The sequence below is a fragment of the Telopea speciosissima genome, chromosome 10, assembly GCF_018873765.1.
Source record: "Telopea speciosissima isolate NSW1024214 ecotype Mountain lineage chromosome 10, Tspe_v1, whole genome shotgun sequence".
In the NCBI taxonomy this organism is placed as follows: domain Eukaryota; kingdom Viridiplantae; phylum Streptophyta; class Magnoliopsida; order Proteales; family Proteaceae; genus Telopea; species Telopea speciosissima.
The window spans coordinates 2,517,594-2,535,379 of record NC_057925.1 but is presented as its reverse complement, the minus strand read 5'-3'; the positions used below and the strand labels follow the sequence as shown (position 1 = coordinate 2,535,379).

At 40.1% G+C, this 17,786-nt stretch overlaps 2 protein-coding genes across 2 annotated transcripts; one reads left to right on the top strand and one right to left on the bottom strand.

Annotated features, from left to right (window-relative positions):
• The first annotated feature begins 4,229 nt into the window (after nt 1-4,229).
• On the top strand, nt 4,230-10,287 carry LOC122643097 (beta-glucosidase 13-like). Its single transcript, XM_043836730.1, has 12 exons — nt 4,230-4,432; nt 4,699-4,768; nt 6,550-6,608; nt 6,853-6,928; nt 7,194-7,359; nt 7,478-7,727; nt 7,825-7,940; nt 8,433-8,650; nt 8,771-8,802; nt 8,930-9,032; nt 9,128-9,236; nt 10,097-10,287. The coding sequence occupies exons 1-12, from the start codon at nt 4,262-4,264 to the stop codon at nt 10,281-10,283; spliced, it is 1,557 nt and encodes a 518-aa protein (XP_043692665.1). The 5' UTR covers nt 4,230-4,261; the 3' UTR covers nt 10,284-10,287.
• A 6,372-nt stretch (nt 10,288-16,659) lies between these two features.
• Nucleotides 16,660-17,260, bottom strand: LOC122642726 (dirigent protein 19-like). The gene has a single exon (XM_043836301.1). The coding sequence runs from the start codon at nt 17,257-17,259 to the stop codon at nt 16,660-16,662; it is 600 nt and encodes a 199-aa protein (XP_043692236.1). The 5' UTR covers nt 17,260.
• Nucleotides 17,261-17,786: the final 526 nt, after the last annotated feature.

Here is a 17,786-nt window from a genome sequence, read left to right as displayed (position 1 = left end):
ATGCAAACCCGGTCCAAAAATAATATTAGAAAACCAAGAGCCTTCAACTCTGAGTTACAAACTATTTGTCCACCTATATCACCCAATACTGCACCCTCTGAACCAACGTGTTTCACCACAGCCAATAAGGATCCACAATGGCGAGCAGCTATGGTTGCAGAATTCAATGCATTGGTTAAAAATGGGACGTGGGAATTAGTACCATATCAACCTTCAATGAATATAGTTGGGTGCAAGTGGATTTATCGGATCAAGACCAAGTCTGATGGTACTATTGACCGATATAAAGCACGTTTGGTTGCTAGAGGGTTCACCCAAGAGCCTGGTTTTGACTACGATGAAACATTCAGCCCTATGGTTAAACCCATTACTATACGACTTGTTCTCTCTCTTGCGGTCACATACAGTTGGGCCATTCGGCAATTAGATGTTCAAAATGCCTTTTTAAATGGCAACCTAACTGAGAAGGTGTTTATGGTACAACCACAAGGGTTCGTTGATAGCCGGCACCCTAATCATGTTTGTTACTTGCGTAAGGCGCTATATGGGCTTAAACAGGCACCAAGGGCCTGGTATCATCGGTTAAGCTCATATCTAATGTCGGTCGGTTTTCAAGCTTCACAAGCCGACTCATCACTGTTTGTTCAAAGAGAGGCTGGTCACATACTGTTGGTACTCGTCTATGTTGACGATATAATAGTCACAAGAAACAATTCAGCTAGCATCTCTTCTCTAATCTCAAATTTGGGAGTTGAATTTGCTATCAAAGATCTTGGGCGGTTGAATTACTTTCTTGGCATTGAAGTGAGTCACTCCAGCACTGGTATTAATCTGACTCAAGCAAAATATGCAGTAGATTTGCTCAACCGAACCAGCATGATGGACTCTAAGCCATGCTCCACGCCTATGGCTCCATCGGGTTCGAAGCTCACAAAGGACACATGGTCTGAATTTGAGGATGCAACCTTGTACAGGAGCACGATTGGTGCCCTTCAATACCTTACCTTGACAAGGCCAGATCTGTCATATTCAGTTAATAAGGTGTGCCAGTTCATGCACAACCCAACATCGGATCATTGGATGGCAGTCAAGCGTATTCTTCGGTATATCAAAGGCACAATCAACTATGGACTCTCACTTAGACCGGCTCAAAAGGTTGACATCACTGCGTTCACTGATGCAGACTGGGCAGGGTGCCCCGATGATCGCAGATCAACCAGTGGCTTCTGTGTCTACTTTGGTCCGAATTTGATCTCTTGGAGTTCGAAAAAGCAACCAACTGTTGCACGCTCAAGCACTGAGTCCGAATATAAAGGAATTGCCAATGCTGCTTCGGAATTAATATGGATACAGTATCTTCTCTGTGATATGGGCTATACGCTATCCAATCCACCATTAATATGGTGCGACAATATTGGTGCGATGTATTTAGCCGCCAATCCGGTTCTACATGCCCGGACAAAACACGTCGAGATCGACTATCATTTTGTTCGTGATCAAGTGTCCAAAAAATCCCTTGATGTTCAGTACCTATGCGCCCAAGATCAAACGGCCGATGTGATGACAAAGCCGTTATCTCATTCACGGTTCATATTTCTCAGGGACAAGCTTACTGTTCAAGAGTCCCAGTTGCGCTTGAGGGGGTGTGATAACGCACAATCTCAACGGTCACCCAAGGATTCAAAAGAAGAGTCTCCAAACAACAAAACTCTTCAAACGTCTCTCTCCTAGTTTGTAGATAACAAACTCATGTATATCTCTATCTCTTGTAAAGTCACAAAGAAGTTTAAAATTGTTTATAAATACAAGATATCCGAAACCACCAGATAAGGTGTGAGGACAATTCAAATCCCATTTGTTTTCAAACTCTATTAGACGAAACAACAGCTTGGGATGCAAGCCAGGAACCAGAGGCCCAAGTAGCAAAAAGAGACGAGAACTAAAAACGTCACTACCAAGTGATGGCAGCGGAACACAACAGAGCCAAGCCCTCGAGAGAGAATGTCACCAACTGGGACGAGAAAGGGAGTCGGCATGGAGTCGCACCAGGAGAACAAAGAGCAACGTAAAATACCCACCAAATGAGACGAGGGTTGAAAATGGATTTCCAAAAAAGAGCCCAGGTTCAACGGATGAAAATCCTCTATAATACCGGTGGGGCGACAGTGCACATCCGATGGTACAGCAGAGGCCATGTGTGTCATGTGTGGTTCGACTACCCAATCGAGCAAATAGAGGAACTAGAGGGGGAAAACAGAAACGAGGTGGGTAGAAGGAAAGATAGGGAAAGGGTTAAAGGAAAGAGTTAGGATGAAAACGGGAAGTTAGAAGACTTCATAGAAAAAACGTCAGGAGGAGAAATTCAATAACCATACTTAGGGTGCAATGACATGCACTGGAGAGGGTATAAGATTGATTTCGAACATGAAATTCAATAACCATTCCCTAGCAATCAACAATAAGAATTGCTACATCATCCTTCTACATTACAAAAGTAGGAGCACCTATATGTAAATCTCATATATAGAAAGCTGTCTAGAAATTATTTTGCCTAGTTTTTTTGGGTCAAGTCTTTTCAATCCTTCTCTATCTTTTTTTTTTTTCTTTTCTCTAGTTTTATTTAGTTAATTATTGATTTGGGGTAAGGTTGTCCTTCAAACATATGTGGGAGAATGGCTACCCTTTGTCGAGTTACCTCACCCCTAGGGACCAGGCTCCTGTGCATCGGGCAAGGGTAAGGCGGTCAAAACGTAGCGTTTTGAGTCTGGCGCTGCACATGCAGCCCGACTACCCAGATGCACAAGATCTTTTTCGCACCCCGAGATGGAGTTCTTACTTAGATTAATATTATCCACTTCCAAAGATTTGCCGCCAATAGGTAAATAAAGACAAGGTCAACCAAGTTTCTCGAAAATGGAAAAATAGAAGAAACCATTAGTCTTCTTTCATCTTCTCCCCCTTCATTTCATGCCGTCCTTTAATTGCAGCATTCCTTTATTCTCGCAATTTTTATATCTAAAGTAAGAAACTGAACCCAAATATATAAATTCGTGTCAAAGAGATCAGAAAACAATCTATTAAAGCTCTATCAGATCGATATTATTGTTTTACAGATTTACAATTTACAACATCAACTCGTTCTCTGTTTGGATAAGGCCGGGGAAGCAATTCAACGCCAAACCACCACCATTGATCGATAAAGGAGACTACGAAAAGGCTAGGGAATTGGGAAGAACAAGTGAACTCCATTCTCATACAGAATTAGGTCAGATAATTAAAATAAAAATAATCCCATTTCGTTTTCATTTCAGCTTTTGAGTCTTCTCTCCTTAACAGGCATTGCACAAGCCAGCATTATTATTAATTTTTTTTTTTTTTTTTTTAAAAATGCTTCTCTTAAAAGAAAATAGAGGAAAAAAGCTTGTCCAGAAGTGTGGCTTCTGTGCCCAAACATAGCCCCTTCAAAATGGGAACCCAACTCTTCTATGGGAAAATTTTTTGCTGCTACACTTGTAGCTGAAATGTTCCTGCTAGAAGGCTAGCAGCCAAGGAAATGAAATTACATTTTTTTGGGTTCATAAATACCCTCCTACGTTTTAGTATTTTCTAAAATACCCTTTAAGATCCCATTTCCTTGGCTGCCAGCCTTGTACAAGTATAACAGCAAAATTTTGCCTGAAAGGGGTGAACATGGAATTGTTAAGGTATTTTTTGATATATATATATATATGGATGGGAAAAGGAATGCCACCTGGTCGTGCGTCTGGGCATGTACTTGCACCTAGACATAGTTAGGCGTGAAACGATTGGCACACCCCTACCTTTCAATGGGGGCAGGGTGGTAATTTTGTGCCTGACTGTGTCTGGGCGTAGGTACACGCCCAGACGTACGACCGGGTGGCATTTTTTCTCCCTATATATATTAAGGGAAAGAGATCACTGCTTGGGCCTCTAAAGCCTGCACGTACATGTTGGGTAAAGGGAGCACATGCGTAAGTATTGCTCTGGGTAGGATTTCTATCTTTCCATGAGGGCGTTGTGGTACTAGCTTTCACGCACTTTTGTGTCTAGGTACAGAAGCCACGCAACCAAGTAGCGTTTTCTTTCCCATATTTTAAGATATAGTATATCATCTTCCTCTTCTCTTTTTCAACATGAGTGTTTAATAATCTTCCTTGTATATATATTTCTGTTTTAAAATTTTATTTATTTCATGTGTCGTAGGTGGGAAAAAGGGAGAGTAAGAACACCCAAAACAAAGATGGGGATTCAACTTTATCAATATCAACTATTTCTTTTGGTTCTAGTCTTAGTCAATTTGTTTACTCATACTGGATGCGCCAGAATGATGAATCACCAGTCATCTCCAATATTTAGTCGGAGTAGTTTCCCATCAGGTTTTATTTTTGGTGCAACTTCTTCTGCTTATCAGGTAATATCAGTGGGTCGGGGATCTTTATCGTCTCCATTTATCTGTCCTTCCATTTTTTTCATTACATCTCATAGAAGGGCGGAAATGACCACCCTATCCCCTTTCCGAACACATTGCCCAGGTGGAGTCCATTCCCCCATATTAGATGTAATGGAGGAAATGGAGGGACAGATAAATGGAGACAATAATGGGTTTATGGATGTGTTTCTCAGTTTCTATATACAATAGTTGTTTATCCCTCACACGTTTTTGTGTTTTTCCCTTAGTATGAAGGTGCAGCAAAAGAAGGTGGAAGGAGCCCAAGCATATGGGATACTTTCACCCATGAACATCCAGGTTCTCTCTCTCTCTCTCTCTCATATTGACTCGACTCACGTTCACTTCTAATGGATTAATGAACTGGACTTAACTTGTGTGATATATTTGTATGGGGGAGGGTTTCCAAAAATGAGGGGTTGAAAAACAGTATCATCCTTAAGGGGCGATATGGTCAGAATAAGAGAGTATGTGTGGGTCCCATTGTTTATTACACGAGAAGGGTATAAAGGAATTTGTACAAGGATAGTATAGCAATCTATTTTTTTTAATAATTATTTATTATTTATAGGAGAAAAAACGCCACCTACGCAGAGTCGAGTAATAACGTTTTAATAGAACATCCATCACCAATAGAATGGAGAATAAAAGGTGGAACATGAATCCAAAGTTTGAGAATCTTCCTCCGAACCCAAGAGCAATTCTAAGAGAGCTTACAATCTGGATGGACTCTCCTTCAAATACTTCAAGTGTAGTTAATATCCTAAATGTGGTTCACACCCAAAACCACCCTTCGGCCTACAAATAGCATCTCAGGTGATGTAGTGCACCTTCCGCTGATGGGAATTAATGACCCGACCAGAGAAAGTAGAGAATATGGATTCCAACTTAGTTATCACAGCTCTAGGTAGGCAACAGTCCAGTCTAGAATTTCTAACCACCCTAAAGAATCGAAAATAATAATTTGGAGGCTACCTGCAAAGGATACAAATCTGGACTTTCTTCTAGTCGGCTTCTGATTAGCTTCTCTGAAATCGATGGAGCCCCAAGATAACTTACAAGCAACAGGATGTTTGAAAAACCTGAAAACATGAAGAGCGTATCAATCACGAACCTGGGGCTCCACCCTACCAAGAATAAGAGAAGACGTTGACTGATAAATGAGTTAAAGATCTCATAACTATTTGTTAAGAAAAACAACGTCCAGAAATGATGATTTGCAAAAAAAATACAAAAAACAAAGAAGAACAAAAGCACACAAACACATAGGATTTACGTGGTTCACCCCCAAGTTGGGAAGCTATATCCACGGTCGAGCATCAGAATGAATTTCACTGTCTCTGAAAATGTTACAAACCCTCAGACTTCATACACATCCTCTTAAAGAGATAAGGACACCTTATAGAAAAGTCCTAGCTAACCTGAGAAAGTATAGAAATGCCCCTGGATCCAAAAATTGCCAAATTAGACAGGGTCAGACCAAAACATAACATATATAAAAAAATATACCATTTCGAAGGTCTCAATGAGCCCAACACAATTCACCGCCTCTGGCAAAGATCTACGCCCTTTTTCGACCATCCAAGATTATTTCAAGGCTAAAATGACCCTCCAAAAGATCTCAACCGCACTTTCTAGATCGAAATCAGACTTCACCAATAACACTATTTAGATTGAGCGGGTTTCCACTTTCACAAATATCATCAAATCATATGCAAACATCAAATGAGATAACAAGAGAGGCATGTAGTGAGGAATAAGCTTGATGCTTTGATCTTCCACCATATTGTTCAATAAGGATGTAAGAACTTCCATAGCTATCCTGAACAAAAATGGGGATATGGGGTTCCTTTGTCTAATTAATTCCTTTTCTACTAACAAAGTAACCAGTGGGTATGCCATTGACTATTATAGAAAACATGGCCGATCGAATGCAACATTTATGGGGACATGGGAAATTTTATACTTATATTATTTATATCTTTTACATGCCCACCAAACATTAATGACATGTGGTCGTTAGAAGATGTGCCAGTCCAAATTTTGGATATATGCTGAGAAGTATCACGATATTGTGGCAGATAAAATCGCGGACCATAGTAATGGAGATGTAGCCATTGATTTTTATCACCGGTACAAGGTATGGTCTAATCTTATATATATATATAGATATGGAAGAAAAAAAATCTCTATTTGGTGTTGTTTTCTATGCTCTCCAATGGGTGAGCACATCTGGGTATCTATCTTGGGGCAGAGGCGACATCTCACAATGTCCTATGAGAGGGCATAGAAAACACCACCAAGTAGAGATCTCCCTTGCCCTCTATGTATATATTATCCTTTCATTATTAAGATTAATGAGTAGCTAGACATGTTATTTGCAGGAAGATGTAAGTCTAATAAAGGATATGGGCATGGATGCTTACAGACTTTCTATTTCATGGCCAAGACTTTTACCTTGTAAGATTATGTTCTATCTTCCCCGGTTAATTGAATGATGAGAGTGTGTTGAAAAAAAACTCTGTTCGGCAATGTAGCCCTTGCACCCATACACAAAGGGAGGCCAAATGATCGACTACCCTGCCCCATATAAAACCAAAATCCCATCCTTGTTGATGCTCCGTTGTGCGTTGTGATTTGCTCCCACATTGGCGCAGGGACCACGCTGCCAGACAGATAACCATTTTGTTTTTGCTTTTTTATTTATTTTTCCATTCTCTTTCAGATGGAAATCTAAGTGGAGGAGTTAACAAGGTAGGCATCCAATACTACAACAACCTTATCAACGAGCTTCAATCCAACGGTATCCAACCCTTTGTGTCTATGTTTCATTTTGATGTACCCCAAGCCTTGGAAGACAACTATGGTGGTTTTTTGAACCCACACATTATGTAAGCTAGCAGAGATAAATTAATTTTCATTTTTTCTCATTTCCTACTTCAATTCCTAAGATGATGGTTCAGTACTAATTGAACTGAGTACTTGATTCCAATATAATGCAAATTAAAGTGAGGATTTCCAAGACTTTGCGGAGCTTTGTTTCAAAGAATTCGGTGATCGGGTGAAGCATTGGATCACTTTAAATGAGCCAGCGGTCTTTATTTTGGGCTACAGCCAGCCAACCTGTCCACCTGGCCGATGTTCCAAATCTGTGGGAGATTGCTCTGCTGGGAATTCTGCTACCGAACCTTACTTGGTAGCCCACCATCTACTTCTTGCTCATGCAGCCGCAGTCAAATTGTACAGGGATAAGTATCAGGTTAATTAATTATATACTTATTAAGACGTACTGAATCATAGTTATATCCTAGCTCGATCACATAAATTAATTAATGTATGGGTGTATGTTGCTGCAGACATCTCAAAAGGGCAAGATTGGAATAACATTAAACTCACACTGGACAGTACCTTTCACGGATAACAATTCTGATGTTGATGCAGCTCAGAGATCACTTGATTTCGTGTATGGATGGTGAGTATTATTACTATTTTTTTCAACCATCCCTCTGTTAGGTATTTGATCAATATGTTAAAAGCTTCAAAGCTGATGGAACGCGTTAAATCAAGCCCATATCCCATACTAGACTGGGATACAGACCATCATAATTCTGCAGTTGTCATCCTCGATGGCTCTCACTCTGGCGGTAGATAGCCTTTTCCAAGGGATTCAATTCTACCCCAGGGTTTTTGTTTTCTTAACGGCTTTTACTCTACTCCAGATAGCCCTTTCCATGACTCAAACTCATGACATGATGTTGGGCTCTGGTACCAAATGTTAGGTACTTGACCGATACACCAAAAGCTCTGGAGCTGATGGAATACGTTAAGTCAAGTCATTTAACCTATCTCATACTAGGCTGGTCTAATCTAGCATCCATTCATTAGATCGAACTCCATTAGGCACATGACACCCTCCTCCTGATATTGTTGCCTAAACTTGTCTTTTCCTTCTTCTGTGTATTAGGTTTATTAGCCCTTTAACTTTCGGTTACTATCCCAAGAGCATGAGTACCACACTGAAAAATCGGTTGCCAAAATTTTCAAATAACCAAGTGCAAATGGTTAAAGGATCATACGACTTCCTCGGACTCAATTACTATACAGCTTATTATGTGACTAATGATGACCTTTGCAAAGATGTTAACTCAACTTATAATACAGATTCTTGCTCTAAGCAGCTGCGTAAGTTCAAAAGTGATCTTCAAACTGTTCATAATATAAGTTAATGACATGTTAATTTGAATCATAATAACATAATTAATTAATCAAATCTCTTTTTCTTTTTTTTTTTGGTAATGACAGAGGAGAGAAATGGGATCCCCATTGGTCCAAGTGTAAGAATTATACCCTCTAGCTACTTACTTAGTAGAATATTTAATTTCTTCTTGCATTAATGTTGTAATTAACATTCACCAAAAAAATAATGTTGTAATTAATACACAATTTGTGTGAATATTACAGACTGGTTCACCTTGGCTTCGTGTATATCCACAAGGAATATGTGAGTTGTTGCAATACACTAAGAGAGAATATAACAATCCAGAGATTTACATTACTGAGAATGGTGAGACATTAATTGGCCTTAAATAATCCCGAAATCAGCTTATCGCGCAGAATGGACTAGTGGATGTGATTTTATTTCTTTGGATTCTGTTGTAGGAGTATCAGAGTTGAATAACAGTACACTCACATTGGAAGAAGCTCTAAAGGATGAATGGAGAATCGATTCCTACAAACATCATCTTCAGTTTGTCAACAAAGCCATCGAGTGAGTATCTTTTTACTACAAGCCTCTTCCTCCTCTAGAATTAGGGCTATAAATTGGGCAAAGTCAGCCTAAGACCGGTTGATCGGGCTGGCCCGGCCTAAGTGGGAATGAAATTTTGATTTAGCCCAAAGTAATGTTTTGGGCTAGCTTGGAAGGACCTTGGCTTAATCTGAGACCAATATGATGAGATTGAACGACTTCACATCATATTTGGTGGCCAATCTCAGCCACATGACACATTAATAGAGAGTTTTTTCCTTTTTTATTTTTTCCAAATGTACTTAAACTTGTTCTCCAAATAGTCCCAAATAGAATGACCTTTGCAAACAATTATAAAATGGACTATCTAAATGACACCTCGATCTATAGTTGTTATTATCTCACATATTTTTCGAGTACACATATATATGAAATGACAAGATTTTGCCTTCATGGAAAGAATAATTGTATCATACTAAAGGAAAAAAGACACCCACAACCAACAATGAAAATTCTTTTCTATGCCCTCTCACGTTCCACTATGGTCCTGACACTCTCTTTCCACGTTAAATGCCCTTATTGAACGATCATCACCCATGACACCTATTGGTGGGAAACTATATGCTAGCATTGTGAGAAACCTCTCCCCTATACTAAAATTACGAAAAAATTAGGCAAAAGTTTTCATGCACGACTGTGCTTATGTACCATCGTCATTAAATGCGGCCAGATTGACATAAGTGCCCATACATAATGACATAAAACCACTGCCGGCTCCCTATTTGACGGAGTCGATGGGAGAATCCGACGTGAACAATTTCCTTCCCCAAAAAATAATGACAAATTATCTAACATCTTAAGGGATTTCATTTTTTTTGCAGTAATGGTGTAAATGTGAAAGGATTCTTTGTATGGTCATTGCTTGACAATTTTGAGTGGAGTTTCGGATACACAGTTCGGTTCGGAATTTACTATGTAGATTACAAGGATGGGCTGAAGAGATACCCAAAGCACTCGGCCACTTGGTTCAAGAAGTTCCTCCAAAATACTCAAAAGATAAAGTTTTAAATGTCTATAGGCTACTATATAGATTACAAGGATGGGCTGAAGAGATACTCAAAGCACTCGGCCACTTGGTTCAAGAAGTTCCTCCAAAGTACTCGAAAGATAGAGTTTTAAATGTCTATAGACTGATTTCAGCCTCAACAAAATTTGAAATACCTCTTAACTTATCTCAAGAATTTTTAGTTTGATTTCTATTTACAAGAAATGGGGTGTTAAAATCATACCAAACAACCTTAGAAATTGAAATCACTCTTAAGTCAAAAATAGATATCATACTACAATGAGTTTTTCCCAACAATTATAGGATATGGTGATGGAACCAAATAAATTTTGGTGACCATGGAACTCTTTTTCTACATTTTTAAATATTTCTTGTATCTTTAATTCTGTAGTGTCATGTATTGGGTTGGATAATTTTGTTATCAAGTTGAGCAAATGTATAGCTATCAAGGCCCTGAAGGAGAAGTTGATTGCTTCGTGTTCGCTCTTGGGATCATGTTGTATCCATGGTATAAAATCTCGCAAATATCGGCGATATATCGCGATATTTCGTGAATCTCGACATGACCGAGATACGAAACAAGGTCGAAATAAAAAGTAAATAACTGCCGATATATCGAGATATTTGACGATATATCGTGGAACTCACGATATATCGCGAGATATCACGATATATCGCGAGATATTGTAAAGTGACAATAGTGTCACATTCAAAATCCTTATAAATTGCATATTTCGCAGCTCTTGGTCGATATTTCACGAGAGTGAAATGAAATTTTCTCCTTCTTCCTCCCTTCCAAGCCTCATTGAAGCTCCTGTCCGGAAGACGTCGGAGGGTCATCAAGCTCATCATCCAAGCCTAATTTCATTATTTAAGGTAAATTATATTTCTCTAAAACAATTTTTTAAAAAACTTTGTACAAATGTTGTTGGATGTTGATGATATTAATATATGTTAGACACCGGAGGCCGATCTACAGCCTCACGGTGTCAAATTTTTTCCCATATGTATTTTTTTATTTTTTTCTGGTTTTAAAAATTCATTTTCCTACAACTAAAATAGGAAATAATTAGGGGTAATATGACTTAGATGGTAATGAATTAAATATATGTTAGACACCAATGGCCGATCTACGGCTTCACAAATCGGATTTATTTTTCTGCTCTTAAATAATTCTTTTAATTTTCGAAAATTAAGAAAATATATAAAAATTAAAAAAAAGAAATAAATAAGGAAAAATATGAGTTTTAAGTTTAAAAATAATGAAAAATATGAAAGTTATTTCTATATGTTTTGAGATGCATTACATGTATATTATGTTTACTAATTCATAGTTTTGTTGTGTTAGGTCAATACTTATATTAACATTATATATAAAAAATTGGTTTTAATTTTGTGAAAAATATAAGGGTTAGGGGAAAAATATTAAATAACTATACAAGTGTATTAGTAATCTAAAAGTGTCAATTGAAGTGCATCTACATTAAGTTTTTTAATTATTTGTGTTACTTACATTGCAGAAACAAGTATCATTATGGCGGATCGTGATAGACAACGTGCGAGGGCAAGCAAAAGGTGGGGAAAGTAGTCAACAAAGGGGCGCGGACGGAACAAAGAGAACAGAGGGAACAAGAGAGACCAACCAGCCAAAGATAGGGTGACATTGCATGGTTACATGGTACTCCCATTGATGGGGATAAGAGAAAATCTATATGTAATTATTGTCACATGCAATTTATGGGAGGTGGGTCCGATGAGACTTAAACAACATCCTGACCGGAGGATCTAAAGATGTTGTAGGTTGTCATATGGTCCCTACCAAGTAGCCAGGAGATTGGTGATAGTTTGAGGGAAGAAAGAAGAGGAAGGGTGACAAGCGAAAGGATAAGAGAACAACTTGAGGATACGGTGAGGAGTTCGATGGGAGGAGGAAGACGATACAATGATGATGATGACTCCTCCTCCTCCTCGATGATGACATTGCGATACTGATGACATACAAACAAGAGAGGAGGCTAGGGATTTTAGGCGGACTGCTTTCAAGGAGTAGAGAAGTTTTCAAGATGATCATCAGAGACAAAGAGTAGGGGGTAGTGGAGGAGGTGCAATTGGGAGGTCCTAAAACTTTGAATCCTTTTAAAAGATCACAAAGTGTGAGGGCAACCCCAACACCTCTACCTGCATCGCACCACCATCAACATCTCGATCCTAAATTGCATAAGAAGAAAGGAAGCAATAACCCAGAATCAAAGGAGCATGGAAGGGGATGAAGGGATTGGTTAAAGAATCAATAGCTAAGTGGATGCTATACCATACCATCCCAAAGAACACGCACAAGGCCCCCATTATGATACCATGATAGATACCATTGCGGAGGCGGCCCAGGATTCAAGGGCCCCACCCCATATGAGGTAATGAATGTTTATCTACCTCAACAAAAGAGTGAGATTGATGAGTACATTAGTGAGATGAAGAATATGTGGGAGACATATGGGGTGACTATAATGGCGAGATGGATGGACGGCCTACAAGAAAGTCCATCATCAATTTCATGATTTATTGTGATGGGAGGATGTGTTCCTCAAATCTGTGGATGCATCCAAAGAGATAAAGGATGCAAAATATATTTCTGATTGTTAAAGGAAGTAGTGGAAAAAGATGTGGGTATTGAGAATGTTGTCCAGTTGTAACGGACAATGGAAGTAACTTCAAGCTTGGCCGGTGAGAAGATGATGAACAATAATAAGTACCGGCTCTTCTCGGACTCCTTGTGCAGCCCATTGCATTGACTTAATGCTAAAAGATATGGGAAAGTTAAAGTTGGTGAAGACTGTGGTTGAAAGTGCAAGACAAGTCACCAACTTTGTATACAACCACTCCTATGCACTCAATCTATCGAGGGAAAATGTGGGGGTGACTTGGTTAGGCCTGGCATCACAAGATTTGCCACCAACTACATTGCCCTCAAAAGCATTGAGACAAAGAAGGCTTGAGAAGCATGTTTGCTTCGAGGAGTGGTTTCAATGGAAGGGTTCCAAGACCGCAAATGGGAGGGAAGCACAAACAACGATGTCATCCGAGGACTTCTCGACCAAACTAAGCAAAGTGGTGAAAGTTTTAGAGCCGAGAATTCAAGTTCTACATGTTGTCGACTCGCTGAAGGGCCCAACCATGCCATCCTATATGCGCAATAGACTTGATGAAAGATAGTGTCTATAGTGTGGGTCCTCGCAGAGCAAACACTTCTTAGATATCATAAATGCTCATTGGAGAATCAACTTATGCATCCACCGCATAAGGTCGGTGAGTAAATTTGTTTTATGTTTACTAATTCATAGTATTATTATTTACTAATTACCTATGCATTTGACAATACCTCTATTCTATATGTCATATTTCAATACTACTTCAACCCTAAGTATCAATATAACAATAGGCTTGGGTTGGAAACTCAACTTATTGATGTGTGAAACAAGTAGTGAAGAAGTTGGAGCCGATGGTGCACTACAAGCAATTTGCAACAATGAAGTGAGTTCATTTGGAAACTCAACTTATTGATGCTTTCAAATAAGTAGTGAAGAAGTACTTACTAATTTTCCACATGGGTATAGATCAAGGTATTTAGGGATGCATTGGGAAGTTTTGGAACCGAGGCTGCGATACAAGGCGAGCACGTGGTGATGCTGGTAATTCTTTTAAGTTTTAAATTACATATGTATTGAAATTTGAAAGTTGAAAGTTGAAACAACATTTGACACATGTCTTTTTGTTGTAAACTTGTAATGCAAATGAATGGTGGGTGTTGTATGGGAATCGGTGAAAACTTAAGAAGAATAGCAATTAAAGTCCTTGCCCAAACATGTTCTCGCATCCTGGTGTGAGAGGAACTGGAGTACCTTTGCACTCATCCACTCCAAGAGGCGCAGTGATTGGGGTCTCAACGTTTATCCGACATGGTGTATGTGCACTACAACTTGAGGTCAAACGCAACACATACGCATGGGACATGAGGGACAAAGGGGCACCATTGATCTAGCCGACATCTTTCAAGTTGACTCGCACGATGAGGACCCTATTGTGGATTGGGTGAGGATAGAGGTGAGCCGTGTTGGATGAGGAGGGAGGTAGGCCCGACCCCATGATAGCTTCCCGAGATTGGTGCGATGTGGACGAGTATATGGCCGACGAGGTCGGATACATGCAAGGAAGCCTCACCCATACCATTCCGCCCACCGGTGGCAATGTTGCGATGATGAAGACCGGTCTAAGTCCTCAAATGATGATGATGGTGATGATGGTGATGCCGGTGGTGGTGATGGTGATGCTTGGTGGTGGTGATGTTGGTGGTGGTGATCTTTGTGAAGAATATGACGGCATGCGAGAGCGTTATGTGGTAGGCCAGAGGCCCAGATTCGGCACTGTGAGACCCACTCCGATTCACCGGAGAGACACGCTTGATCATGCCACACAAGATACGGACCACGGAGCACGTGCCCCCGCACCCCCACCCTCGAGAGGCCCCTACATACATACAACAGAAGCGTAGGGGCTCGCAAACACAGCTTGCAACCCGATCAAATGGACATTGATAACCTATCTAGCTCTGTTGGTGGTTTGAGTATGGGTGATAGGGAGGGAGGACCGACCGACATTGGCGTGCCCCATCTTTTGACGCACATGCCACTCCATTGGCATCGGATTATGGTGCATCACAACCTTACGGTGGATATGGAGATGGATCATCATCATATGGGCGCTTTAGTGGGGTAGGGGACTATGACTACTACCCCACCCGTGGACATACTTGGATCATCTTTTGTAGATAACATCTTTGCATACCCTAGCGGACCTAGATACCAACCTCACCACCATACATGCACCAATGCCATCGCCTCTTGCCAGGCGCCAACATCATATCACAAGTGGATCATCTTCTTCACTGATCGATCGATTGGTAACCCTAGTTTATATCCTAGGATAGGTTACCTACAGGCTGCATCATTGATGATTCCATTTACGTGACACTTGTGGATGACTACACTCTTTTCTCCTCGATTCTATACCGTGGTCCACATATGTCATTCAAACAGAGAGCAATGGACGTCGACTCGGCGAGGCATGAGTGGGATTGATCCGGGAGGCACAAGAACTACTATTAGCAGCTTTAGCACTTGTAATTTGTAACTTAAGTTGTGATTTCATTAATCTATGTGTATTTAACTATTTATACATTAAGGTCGGCACTCGTATGTCAATCAAGGTGCAAGCCCAAAACACCAATTTGAATTCACATTTTTACAATTTTATGGTTTAAATGTGTTTATTAAGCTTAAATAAGGTTGTCCATGAAGTTTCGAGCCTAAATATGGCCAAATACCCCGAGATGGACCCCAAAATATTGCGAGAAAAATGCAATATTTCGAATATTCAGCGATATCTCGGATATTTCGGATATCTCGGTAGGCCCGAGATACCGATATATCGCGAGATATAGTACTATGGTTGTATCTACTTTATCTTCTTAAGGTTACTTTGTTTTTCATCAAAAAATAAAATAAAAATTTGTCCATAGTTTTTTTATTTTTTGGTGTCAAATTACTTGTAAATTGCAAAAATAGTTCTTAACTCAAAGGATTGCTTCCATGCATTGGCTTTGCTTGTTAGTATTGAAGTGATTCAACAACACTAATCCGAGAAACAAAATCTTTTAAATCATCTCCTTTGTGAAATAGAATCAGTTATGATTGCAACGAAGCAAAAACAAATCAAAGTGCTAAATGATAACAGCGACTAGATAAGCATCTGAGAGACTGATCGAGACCAATACTGTTTCCATTATGTCCATGACGAAGACCTATGATACTCTGACCATTACTGTTCACTCTCTTATAGACTTGAATTTTTCAACACCTTATTTTACAACTTAATTGGCAATCTCTGTTCTTGTTGAAACTTAACATGTAAATGGGAATCTTAGGATCTATCTATCTACAAAATCTGATCCCCATCTAATCTGTCAATTGAAAATGTATCCTTCAACCATGAGCTATCATGATGGTGTGGCCGTGTGGCCTATTTGTAATTCATGGTTATTGGATTTATGTATCCTTCAACCATGAGCTTTCATGAAATGATCACTGCACCCCTATGGAAAGGCAAAAATCCCTAAAAACACAACGGTCATTTCGCATGACCCAATGTCTAGGCGTAGGCGCATGACGAGGTAGGGTCCTCTTTCTCATTAAATTATTGGAAACTAAAATTTTTAAATAATAAAATTGGCACACAAAAAAAAAGCTTAATAGATGGTACTAGCTAGGCCAAGATGGATTAAGAAATCCATTAGTACTAATTCCATGATCACCTGCCTAATTAGTACTAATAATGCAAGACAAACACGTTGTACTCAACAACGGCATCACCGCTGGTAAAGTTGAAGCTGTGAGTCTTGACCTGAACATAGCCTCTAGCAAACCGGAAAAGCCCACTCCCTCCGATCACCGGCATCTCCCTTACTGCCGAGAAAACTGTATTCCTCCCCAGTATAGTAATGGTACTCCCGTTATACTTCCCTTCCATGAAAGCAAAGTTCATCGCCATGAGCAACCCAACCTCTTGCTGCGAAGCAGATGCGTAGAACCCTTGAGCCTTCCCGACCAGCTTCGACTTCACCTCTGGCCCTACCGTCAATGGATCATCGATCATGAACATCAGACCGAACCCGGTCGATGACGAATTCGTCGTCGAAGCTCTAGCAACTCTGACGGCGGTGGGGTTGCGACCGCTGAGGATATCGTGCCAGTAGAAGCGGAAGTGGCTCAGCTTCTCTTTCTTAAGCCCTAATGACCTTCGATTTAGGGTTTCACCGAAGCTGCTAGCGGCGACAGGGAGGATTTGGCAGAGGAGAATAATGATGGTAACGGTTATGGCGGAGAGAAGGATGAAGGGGGAACCTGGTCTGGGAGAAGATCCTGACATTGGAGGCGAATGAGGGAATGGGTCTTGAAGAAATCAGGATTAAGTGGTGACCACACAGATCGAACTCGATTTGATTTGGGTTTGTGCTTGTCAAGTTATCTGTGAATTTATGTGAAACTGCAACTGCAAAGGGGAATCGAAGAAGCATGGAAGCAATAATAATTAATAGGGATATGAGTGATCGTGCTGAATTCTTTAACAGGACAAAAGCATCTCCATTTTTTCCATTATGGAATTGACTTGGATGTAGAATTTTTGACTTTGATGGTTTCCAGTTTTCAGTTCACCTACTCTGATCCGGATCCTCCACTTCCGAGCTGCCCCTACTTCGGTGCGCTCCAGACACATCAAGCGATAAAGATTGCCTCATCCCCTTTCGACAAGGTGCTCGGTCAGAATAGAGCGATGTTTTTGCTGCCTTGCTGTGTCTAGGGCGCACACGGGGCAGTAGAGGTCTTATTATCTTATAGGGGGACAAAATTTGACGGATTTGGCTTCTGTCCTGCTGTGGCGGGAGTTGGAGTGTC